The 12,256-nt window shown below is 42.5% G+C and overlaps 1 protein-coding gene across 1 annotated transcript; it reads left to right on the top strand.

The window, feature by feature from the left end:
- Positions 1–9,752: 9,752 nt before the first annotated feature.
- LOC308088470 (extracellular calcium-sensing receptor-like) lies at positions 9,753–12,001 on the top strand (the record flags this gene model as incomplete). Its single annotated transcript, XM_080432931.1, has 5 exons — positions 9,753–9,974; positions 10,165–10,383; positions 10,564–10,791; positions 10,874–10,997; positions 11,088–12,001. The coding sequence occupies 5 exons, from the start codon at positions 9,753–9,755 to the stop codon at positions 11,999–12,001; spliced, it is 1,707 nt and encodes a 568-aa protein (XP_080289057.1).
- Positions 12,002–12,256: the final 255 nt, after the last annotated feature.

The raw sequence follows: 12,256 nt of genomic DNA, 5'->3' as shown, positions 1-12,256 counted from the left end.
CCTTCTTCATCATCAATTTTATGAAAAATAAATGGGACCATAATTTACCAAAACGCATATCATGGTGATTGAAAGAAGACTTTAAACGAGCAACTGGAAGCATAAAGTATTTATGAATTAAAATGTTTATTAAGGTAATAAAATCAAGTCTAAAGTTCGGCAAAAACCCATCCGCTTGCATAGAGCGTTATTTCTTCTGACACCAGCAGGGGTAAAACAGCTAAACTACAGGCCATTCATATGAACTTTTACTTCCTATATAGACTCAATTTCAAAGGCCCTTGGTCTTGACACTTCTGAATGCAAGGTAGTTGCAAGAACACCAGCGAGAACTCAAAGCTCCGCCCACTGCTTTACAAACAATCATATCACCACCCCAATATGAAGGACCTCCATAAAGCTTTTGATTGGTTCTGCAATGCATGTTTTCTTCTAATAGTTTCCTCCCAGTTTTAGCAAGGAAAGCTGCGAGATTGCATCATTCTCACTGGTAATTTTCCATGTGCTGGAGCTCAGAAACAACCTGTTCCTCTAGGGAACACATGGCATGACATTGACGTTTTTTTTGCTAAAACAAACGAAATGGAAATTAGAGAAACATTGAGAAATGTTTCAGAATCAGGTATTATGCATAACAATAATAATAAATAGAGGTACATGATAGAGAACCAAAGGCTGACATCGCCCTGGGACACCGAGTAATTTTTTTCTATTGAAAATACAAGGCAGGTGTCAAGTCTACACGGCAAATAGGCACATTAGTATTAAAGGAGCACTTCACCCCTGGAAGAAGTTTTCGGTCTTTTAATGAAGTTTAGGAGTCAAGAAACAAGATCCTGGGTTTTTTTTTTTAATAATCTGTGTTTTTAGATATCTAGTAATCTTCGCAATATTCGTGACGTTATTTGCATCATGAGAGATTGGTCTCATTCCTTTCCGCACTACATGTCTCGGCGTGTCTCAGTCAGACCATCTCAAAAGACAGCCCCAATGGGGTGTCCGTAACACTTTGTTCAACCTTCTTTCGCCACTCGGCCACTCCCATTAGCTGCGGCCAGCGGCCCTTGCAGAGTGAGGCATTACTTTACCTGAGTTATCTTCTGATAGTTGTACTTGAATGTTGACATGAAATAATAATCCTGTGTAGTGTTTCATAAGCGCAAGCTTGAAAAAAAAATACAGCGTGGAGTAGCAGCGCTGGTAAACAAACACCGTCACGAAAGGCTAGGATCATAATACCAAGGATGTGACAGTGATGTCAATACTATGCGACACGGAAGTGAAACTGCATGAAGATACTGAGGATGTCCCAGTGATATGACATCACTAACGAATCCTTGGACATATATGTAACTAGCTGAACGTTTGCGAGGACAGCCAGTGTTGCCAGATATTGTGAGAGAAATAAGCAGCCAGGTCTATGAAAACAAGCCCAAAAGAAAAATAACTATGCCAAGAGCACTTTACCTAGACATGGGATATTATATATTTGAAAATTGCTGATCTACAAGCTCACAACGCTTCGCAACCCATTGTGAGCTTGTAGATCTGCTATTTACAAAAAAATCTTGAGGGGGAAAAAGTCCAAAATGTGGATTTTTTGTTTTTTTTTGCAAAATATTTTTATTTGCTTTTCAAAATGTGGAATATTTTTGACACATATTTGTTAGGGGCTCCCTGACACAAATTATAATTTCAGATGGGGGTCTGTGGAAAAATACATGAACATGTTTGAGAACCACTGGTTTAAACAGCAATCAAAACATTTGGAAACAAGCCCAAATATCAACTACATTTTAGAAAGAAGCCGCTTATAATAAGCAGACATGGCGACACTGGCATGCTGTTTGGATGTTATTGTTGGAGATCACACCCACATGGAACCTCCCCTGCCACAAGGCACCAAAGCATTCTGGGAGTTGAAGTTATAGGCAGTGATACGCTGTGGTCCCCCTGTGGTCCCCCCTGTGGTCACCCCTGGAACTTCTTCCAGGGGTGAAGTGCTCCTTTAATAGAACAGTATAGTACTATTACCTTAAACGTAGGGTAAGTGATATTTTTGGGTTAAAACAAAAAGTATTTTGTTAAAAGGTTAAAGCACTATATTCTGATAGTAATCATTGCTATAGAGTGTTTGATCAGTAACAGGAGTCTCCCCCGTCTCTCCAGCTCTTTAATAAACAGAAAATACATTTTCCGGTAGGTGTCAAAATCTCAGCCAATCAGGAGAAAGTACCCATTTTTAAGCTTCATTTTTATAGTGTTCCAGTTCCAATTTTGCCTGCTCATTTCTTAGTGTCATCACTTCCAATTTCACTTGTTTAATCTATATCCTGATTGAGTTCTCTATCCTCATTGGATAAAATTGGAAATTAAACTGAAACTGAAACGAAAATGCATTTTCTGTTTTATAAAGAGCTGGAGAGACAAGGAGACTCCTTTTACTGAACAAACACTCTATAGCAATGAGTACTATCAGAATATATAGCTATTTAACACTTATTTTAACCAAAGAAAATCACTTACCCTACCTTTAACTAGATTCTCAGGTCGCTACGCAGCCTTCAAACCTAATCTAGTCCACAACACGTGCAAATAGACTAGAATAAAATGCACTAAAATGCCACAAAAAAAACACACAAAAATAGCTGACTTCCTGTTGGGTTTATGTCATGATGCCAAGAGGCTTTTTTCTTAACCTGTACATGATACATACAGTATGCATTCTGAAGTTTGTACACGTACGTGAAACCTTAATGTAGGGTTTCATATTTGACATTTTGTAGGGGGCGCTGTTGATCCATTTTGCCTCACTCTTTTTCGCGACCCATGAAATACGTAATAGTTTTTTCTTTTTTAATTTGTGAGGCGTGTGTAAAGTGTTTAATAAGATGTTCTAAAATCCATAATGCATTTATACAGTGGGTGAGTAGTTGTCAATGTAGCCCTGGTGAGACACATTAAAGGACGTGTTGTGTATTATGAGGCATTAAACTGCAGGTTAGCAGGCTTGTTGGTGGTAATAAAGAAGTGGAGGAGAAGAGAGACGTCAGGTTACCAGGTTCCTTCAGTGTGTTTATTCAGCATTCAAGTACAGCATCGCAGAAGCAGCATATCATCCAGGAGCAGAGCCCCTGTCCACCCCCCAGCCTCACGGCTTGTGGTGTGTGACCATTCTGAGTTAGACTTTAGTCTCCCTTTTATAACACTGTAGCATGTGGGTGGGGGTCCATGAGAGCCCCCAACAGCTGATCAAGCTCTGACATGATTTGCAAGTGCCTGGAGGAAGGGAGTGGAGACAATGTCCAGACCAGGTCAACAAAAGGCATTCCACACCAGGGCGGCAGAGCAAACACTATTTATTCTTTAACTGTAGTATCCTGTAGTATTATTTCTATATGTTTTGGCTTGCATACTGTTGAATAAGGGGCGGCAGTGGCTCAGGGGTAGAGTGGCCGGGTAGTGTGAACTGGAAAACCGCAAGGTTCCCAGTTCGATCCCGGGCTGGGGCGCTCCCCTAGAGTTAGTGTCGAAGTGTCCTTGAGCAAGACGCTGAACCCCTAATTGCTCCTGATGAGCAGGTTGGTGCCTTGCATGGTTTCCTCCGCCATCGGTGTATGAATGTGTGTGTGAATGGGTTAATGGCACAATCAATGTAAAGCGCTTTGGATAAAAGCGCTATATAAACGCACCATTTTGAATAACTATAAGCCATAAGGGCAATATACCATATATTCCCCCCACGGAAGACTTTTAACGTCTTTCGCAACCAGGTATATTGAATAAAACAGTATGAAAGAAAAAACATAAAAAAATATCATTCTTCTTACACCCCCCAAGACCAATGACTGGAAGTTTAAACAAAAGGACATTTAGGAAGAATTAACATCAGACATCACATCAGACAGAACAACTTAGATACAGGCACTGAAATTACATAATAGTCATACAGTGATTTACCTTAAATTTCAGAACAAAAATAGACAAACTGTTCCACAAAATCAAGCAAGAATATCAGCATTTAGTAACGGATCGACTAACAACTGACGCGTGTGTCATGGATCACATGACTTTCGACTGACACCGAAGGCAAAGACTGGAACTATTTAAAAATAAAACAAACTTAAAATATAAAACAACTCAGAAAACCTTATCCAGAGAAAATACATCAACATGCACTTCAGCGCATCGATCATCATCAATCTCAGTCGCATACTTAACATAAGGGAATCGCCCTCACGTCGCATCAAATATGCATTTCCCCTTCAAATCAGTGTGCAGGCCTTTCTGTTTTCTTTAAACTATAGGATAAAATGTTACATAAGGGAATCGCCCTCAAACAAGCTTTTTTTTTTTAAATCAAGGGAATCGCCCTCAAACACATGTACCTCGTCACGGGAGTCGCCCGGTTTTCTCAGCACACGGCGAAAATAAAAAAACTCCACATTTAACTCTAGAGACCAGAAAGTGAAACAACAAAATCCTCACATCACACTTTTACGCACGGCAACAAAAATAACGCTCCGTAGTTTAAATCACTTTATCACTAAAATACAACCTCTTGTCCCGAATGTTCAGTGTTCCCATCCAATAATGCTGCTGTTGTCGCCTCTATCTCAATGTCCACGCACCCAGCAGAAAAGCTGAGCGCAGTTCCAGGTGATATCATTGTTCCAGCCAAAAAGATAGCCGCTCCTCACCAACTCATCCCCCCATGGAGAACTTCGACCAGCAAGTTCTTCGCTCCGCCGTCCACCCAGCCAGGCGCTCCGCAGAGAAGAGTAGTTAGTTGAGTAGCCATCTGAGATCTGGTCACGAGCGGCCGCGCAGTCATCACAACGTCGCCGTCGCAAGGCATTCATCGTAGGTCGCCCTGACGTCTCCATGGGTGCTCCGCGGCGGTCCTCCCCGTCGTAGGAAGACACCCACGGACCCGATCCTCCTCACAGGCCCGCGGTCACCTCAAGATACACAGGTTCTTTAATCGAAGCACACACCCGTGAAAGTGGGCACAACGATGGAGCTGGCCCGCCAGACCAGGTCAACAAAAGGCATTGCATTCCACACCAGGGCGGCAGAGCAAACACTATTTCTTCTTTAACTGTAGTATCCTGTAGTATTATTTCTATATGTTTTGGCTTGCATACTGTTGAATAACTATAAGCCATAAGGGCAATATACCATAGACGCACACAATATTATTTTCATGTGAATTTATTGTTTAGCCCTACCTCTATTTCTGCCCTGAGCGGCAGATTACGTAATGCCATAAGGTGGCACAGGGGATGGCACAGCACTGTGTATAAAACTTAACAACTGGACAATGGATTTAGAGAAGAGAGGGGGTTGTTAGACAGAGGAGGACAGTCATGAGGGCTTCTCTAGACATGCACCTGTTTTTATGTATGATATTCTCTTCCTTATCTCCTTTGTCTTCCTCATCTTTCTCTTCTTGTGAGTTACAGGCACCATTTAATCTCAACAGAATGTACAAGCCTGGGGACTTGGTTCTGGGTGGCGTGTTTGATATCCACCAGTCCTCTGTCCTCCCTGATCTGTCTTTCACCTCCGAGCAACAGGGCCCCATTTGCTATGGGTGAGTATCAACAACCTAACCCTAACCCAATACAATAGCAAGCAAGAGAATAGGGACCTTGTTTTGTAGCCTCGCGTAGCCAGACTATATCACTGCGTGGATATGAGTCTGGTGCTTCCATGAGGACGTTTTTTTTAATGTGTGGTACCATAGGATTAGTTGATGTTTCTTATTTCCACAAAGCATATGCAAGATGACAGAAACATTTTGTGTGTGTGTGGTAGTTACAACATTGATGGGTTCAGATGGGCCCAGACCATGGCTTTTGCCATTACAGAGATCAACAGAAACCCCAGCCTGCTGCCCAATGTGACTCTGGGGTACAGTCTCTATGACACCTGTTTCACGCTTGGAGTTGCATTCCGTGCAGCGTTGTCATTGGTCAGTGGGAGAGAGGAGCAGTTTCAATTGGATGAGGGCTGTGTTGGGTCTCCTCCAGTGCTTGGAATTGTGGGTGATGATTCCTCATCACATACTATTGCCATCTCTAGTGTAGTAGGTTTGTACAGAGTGCCCCTGGTAAGTTGCTTACTTGTACCCCCTTTTACCATCACCTATTTGATATATCGTTGCTGTCGGGCAGAAACCTCTTATTTCCATATTTTAACTTTTTGTGTTTATTTTTTGGTAAATTAGCGCCCTACTAGACGTTTTGAGCTTGTCTGAGCTTGTCTGCTTTTTATTTTTATTTTATCCTGAAAAGTAACAGTTTTGGACATGGAGGTTTCCACCCAACAGAGACGATATGCTTAATTTAAGTGATTTGGTTGTTTATCAAATATAATATGATGTACAATGTATGTAGTATTTTTTTTAAGGCAGATTTGAACGTAGTTTTTCGCGAGCGGTCCATAAAAACAATGGGGGTGAGTGTGTTTTGGGCAGAGCGTTCGAGTTACCCCGGAATCCCATGTACAACGCGCTGATTTGTATTATTCTCTCACCATAACTAACGTCCATAGCATATGTATATATATAACACAGTATATATCTGCTGCTATGCTCATGCATCTTATGTCTTACCTCAGGTACTTACCGTACCGGAAATATATAATGTACTATGTGTAAATATGTAAATTCATTGTTGTTTTATTGATCTCTCTCTCTCTCTTCCCCTTGAAAATAACAAAAACGATGGAGCTTGCACAAACACTAATTTTTACACCTGTAAATTCTTATTTTTTCAATAGTGTGTGGATGTATTTATCTATGTAATTATTTATGTATTTATTGTAGTAGTGAGTGAGTGAGAGTGAGTGAGTGTGGTGTTTATCAGAGCAGGGGTAAATAGGTGAGCAGTCAGTGAGTGATGTTGAGCAGAGTGACAGGTTGAGTGGAGCATGAGAACATTCTGGTCAGTCCTCACTCCACTCACATGCTTTGCTTGCAGGGGGAATAAAAGTTGTATAGTTCAGAACAGTTCAGTCTTTTTCAGATAAGTTACTATTCCATGTGCTCCTGTCTGAGTGACCGGAATCAGCACCCTTCCTTCTTTAGAACAGTCATAAGTAATACCGTCCAGGTGAATCAGCACCCTTCCTTCTTTAGAACAGTCATAAGTAATACTATCCAGGTGAATCAGTAGAACAATCATAAGTAATACTATCAGGTGAATCAGTAGAACAGTCATAAGCAATACTATCCATGTGAATCAGTACAACAGTCATAAGCAATACTATCCATGTGAATCAGTACAACAGTCATAAGTACTATACTGGTGAATCAGTAGAACAATCATAAGCAATACTATCAGGTGAATCAGTACAACAGTCATAAGTAATACTATCCAGGTGAATCAGTAGAACAGTAAGCAATACTATCCATGTGAATCAGTACAACAGTCATAAGTACTATACTGGTGAATCAGTAGAACAATCATAAGTAATACTATCCAGGTGAATCAGTCATAACTAGTAATACTATCCAGGTGAATCAATAGAACAATCAAGTAATACTATCCAAGTGAATCAGTACAACAGTGATAAGTAATACCATCCAGGTGAATGAGTACCCTTCCTTCTTTAGAAAAGTCATAAGTAATACTATCCAGGTGAACTTCTAGTACATGTTCCACACACTTGACAAATACCTCCCTCTAGTGAGGGTAAATGATATTGCAGTTCAAACCTCTCTGTTGACAGCATAGAAAGATAATTATTAGACCTGTTTATTGTGGAATCTGTGTAGAAGATTCACAGACAGACAGACAGACAGACAGACAGACAGACAGACAGACTATAGACCCCACACCGGGACATTCAGTTGCCAAAGGTCAAGGATTTACGACAATTTGTATCCCTTTTCTCTTCATTCTTTATCCAATCAGGTGCGAGCTATGCTCCAGATTATGAGACGCTTTGGGTGGACCTGGGCAGGACTTTTGTACAGTGACGATGCCTACGGCCGAGATGTGGTCCACATCTTCCAGTCTGAGCTGGCCCAGTCTGGTCTGGGTTGCCTGGCCTATGTGGAGGTCTTTCCCTGGGACGCTGACCCGGCTGAAGTCCAGAGGATCGTCACTGTGATGAAGAGGTCCACAGCTCGTGTGGTCGTTGTCATTGAATATGGGACCCATATGATTAAACTCATGGAGGAGGTTGTTGGGGTTATATATTCCATGTTAATTTATAGGAGCTCATAATTATAATGAATCTGAAATGAGTTACATTGAAGTGAAGATATCCTTTCATAAATTACGTTGCTGTTTAATAATTGCAAGCATTTTTGTTTAACTTTAATGCAATACAATTTAATCACGGTTAACGTGCACTCATGGTTACAATGCAATTTCATAAGTCTTAGGTTAATTAAATTGAATGCTCAGTAATTGTGGATTTTTTTACACTTTTTTCTCTGTACGATAAGCAAATAATCAAACCATTCACACATCTCATTGCTAAAGCTAAATGTAAAATCGTTCAAATTGTAGGTCCGTGCGCCCTTCGGACCCCCGCGAAACATCGCCTAGCCGCGCACGGGACTCTAGTGAGGGCTCGCTTATTTTGGGGTTACAAAATCATGGGATAAAAAATAAATTAAAAAAACAGGGGGTCCGCAGACCTCCTTGGAGTCTTGGGACCCCCGCGAAACATCGTGGACCCCTTCGGACCCCCGCGAAACATCGCCTAGCCGCGCACAGGGCTCTAGTGAGGCCTCGCTTATTTTGTGGTTACAAATCATGGGATAAAATAAAAAAAAATCCAGCAGGTCCGACCCCCTTGGAGTCTTGGGACCCCCACGAAACATTGTGGACTCCTTCGGACCCCCGTGAACGATCGCGGACCCCTTGGGGGTCCTTGAAACCCTTGGGGGTCCCTGGAGACCTACAGACACGGCGAAGGAAAACTGTAAAGCCACAGCCACGCATGCAAGAGGTTGCACATTAACTCTGCAGCCGCACTGAAACACTCTGACATTAAGCTTCACACAACAAACATCAGCACCACACTGCTGTTTGTCCAAAACACACAATATCTCCTCTCCCAGGATACAGCCGTAGAGACTCCATTTGACACATTTTACCTAATTTATCCAGCTCTCACTGACGCTCCCCTAAATCCACTCCAGGGTTTGAAAATATCCACTTCACAAACGGGTACCGTGCTTCACCGTTCCAATGACCAAAACTCCACTTCGGGATTTCGCAAAGACCCACAAAAGCGTTCAGTAGTCCGTGTGTGTGTTTGCGTGTGTGTTTGTGTGTAGCTCAAGGCTGTTAGCGTTAGCTCCCCGTAGCTCACCCACAGTAAGGCTGAAATGCTCTTCCCCAGACTTAGATGGAGGCTCTAAAGGCGTGAATTTACTTACATTAAGTGGCGTGTGACAACACACAGTTGATGCACGGTTTTTACTCGACAGACACGGGCGCAAGGCTGTCTTGTAGTAGGCTGGCGGCGTTTTCAATGGCGGGCGCCTCGTTTTCGCTCGACTCTTGTCGGCTGCACTCGGCTCGGTACGGTTGCCAGGACCCGGATGAACGACACAGATGGCCGAGGCACGGCCGGCCGAGGCACAGGTCGCGCATGCGCACCATTCCCAATTGTAAGATAGGATTGCATTTGTCTTACAGACGATTGTATTATTACTATTGTTATTGTTATTGTTATTGTTATTGTTATTGTTATTGTTATTGTTATTGTTATTGTTGTTGTTGTTGATGATCAATCAAGAGGTGGTAGAGCAGAAGGTGACAGGTCTACAGTGGATAGCTGTTGTGGCCTGGATAGAAGAGCCAAAGCTCCAGACTCCTCGCTACATGCCGTACCTGAGAGGCACCCTGGGTGTTGCCCTGCATCGTGGAGAGATACCAGGCCTTAAGGACTTCTTGTTGAAAATACATCCTCAAAGTGACCTTGACAACAGCCATGACAATGCCATAGTGAGTCGTTTGTTTAATTTCAAAGTTCAAGGTGATCGTCCCGGCGGCCAAGGGGCGTTTTCAATCTGATGTCTGCTTTTAAACATTCAAAAGGTATTCTATTTGTGTTTGAGTATTCATTGTGTTTCTTCAGGTGAGGAAGTTTTGGGAGCACACATTTCAGTGTAAATTTGCACCCCTTCCACCAGAGTGGGTGGATGCTGGTGGAAGGGTGTGTACAGGACTAGAGGACCTAGAAACATCAGAAACTAAGCTGTTGGATGTGTCTAGCCTCAGGGCAGACTATAACGTGTACAAGGCTGTCTATGCTCTGGCCCATGCCCTCCATGACATGTTGCAATGTGAGCCAGGAAGAGGGCCTTTCACTGGGCACAGCTGTGCCAGTTTGCAGACAATACAGCCATGGCAGGTAGGATATTAATAAACAGTTTACTTGAGTGTGTAGTTGGATTTAATTTGCATTCCCCAGTGAACAGAAGTTTGGGATAAAATATAGCTCATGTTTAAATTGGGTTGTAAATACTGCAAGGATGTAGTTAAAGCATAAAAGTCCCTGTCAGGTAATTTTTTTGTTCATCGCCATTTCTAGCTTGTGTTTTACCTGGAAAAGATCAACTTCACCACATTATTTGGTGATCAAGTATCATTTGATGAGAACAGTGGTGCCTTACCAATCTGTGATATCATGAACTGGGCGTGGCTCCCTGATGGAAGCATAAAGGTTCACAATGTAGGTGTGTACAAGAAGTCAGCCTCTGGAGACGAAGAACTCATCCTTGATGAAGACAGTATCTTCTGGAACTTTGAAACCAAAAAGGTCACTTGCTTAAATGTTGAGCTCATGATGTGAATGTAATGTTGTTTGAACTGACACTGATCATTGTTACTTTCCTCTGCAGCCACTACGGTCAGTGTGCAGTGAGAGCTGTTCCTCTGGAACCCGTCTAGCCAGAAGGAAAGGGGAACCTGTCTGCTGCTTTGACTGCATTGCTTGTTCTGAGGGAGAGATCAACAATGAGACTGGTAGGTTTACACTTTGCAGCAATGTACAGTAAGTTATCTTTAAGCTGATACTGTACTTGTCTGTCCCTTCAACCTTGCCCTATTTGTTAGACTCTACAGAGTGCACCAGTTGTCCAGAGGACTTCTGGTCCAGTCCCCAGCGTGACCACTGTGTCCCTAAGAGCATTGAGTTCCTCTCCTACTATGAGGCCCTGGGTATTTCTTTGACAACCATCTCATTGCTAGGCACACTTATCTGTGCCATTACCATGGGAATCTTCCTCTATCATCGAGACACACCCATGGTACGCGCCAACAACTCAGAACTCAGCTTCCAACTTTTGATGTCACTCAAACTGTGTTTCTTGTGCTCACTTCTGTTCATTGGCCGCCCCAGACTCTGGATTTGTCAGCTGAGGCATGCAGTATTTGGGATCAGCTTTGTGCTGTGTGTCTCCTGTATCCTGGTAAAGACTATGGTGGTGTTGGTTGTGTTCAAGGCCTCCAAGCCTGGAGGGGCAGACATTATGAAGTTTTTTGGTGCTATGCAGCAGAGAGGAACAGTTCTGGCTCTTACTTCCATTCAGGCAATAATCTGCATAGCCTGGCTTGTGTCTGCCTCACCAACTCCTCATAAAAACACACAATACCACAGTGATAAAATAGTCTATGAGTGTGAAGTGGGATCAACAGTTGGTTTTGCTGTCTTACTAGGTTATATTGGTTTACTGGCCCTCCTCAGCTTCGTCCTAGCATTCATGGCAAGGAATCTTCCAGACAACTTCAATGAAGCCAAGTTAATCACTTTCAGCATGTTGATCTTCTGTGCAGTGTGGATAGCCTTTATCCCAGCATATATCAGCTCTCCAGGCAAATATGCAGATGTAGTGGAGGTCTTTGCTATTTTAGCATCTAGTTTTGGTCTTTTGATGGTGCTTTTTGGACCAAAGTGTTATATAATCCTTTTGAAACCTGAGAAAAACACTAAGAAGGCCATCATGGGTCGTGGTGCCACCAAGGCGTAGAAGCAGAAATTCAATGATAGCATAGCATATTTTATAACAATACGTTAAAGGGATACTAGGTAACTTCGCAGATCTGTGTTTGTACACACACACTCCCCCCAACAATATTCTCTGTTGAAGGCCATCCTTCAGGTTTTTCTAAAGCATATTTTCTACTTCTAACTCTTAACCCATTAAGACCTGAGGCCGATTCTAAAAACGCCTTCTAAATCCCGACCTAAGTTTTCTGAAAAACAAATATTTATTCAAACATTG

The sequence above is a fragment of the Gymnoscopelus braueri genome (assembly GCF_963280865.1).
Source record: "Gymnoscopelus braueri genome assembly, chromosome: 1".
Classification (NCBI taxonomy): Eukaryota; Metazoa; Chordata; class Actinopteri; order Myctophiformes; family Myctophidae; genus Gymnoscopelus; species Gymnoscopelus braueri.
The sequence above is the reverse complement of the archived record's forward strand: the minus strand, read 5'-3'. Positions and strand labels throughout refer to the sequence as shown.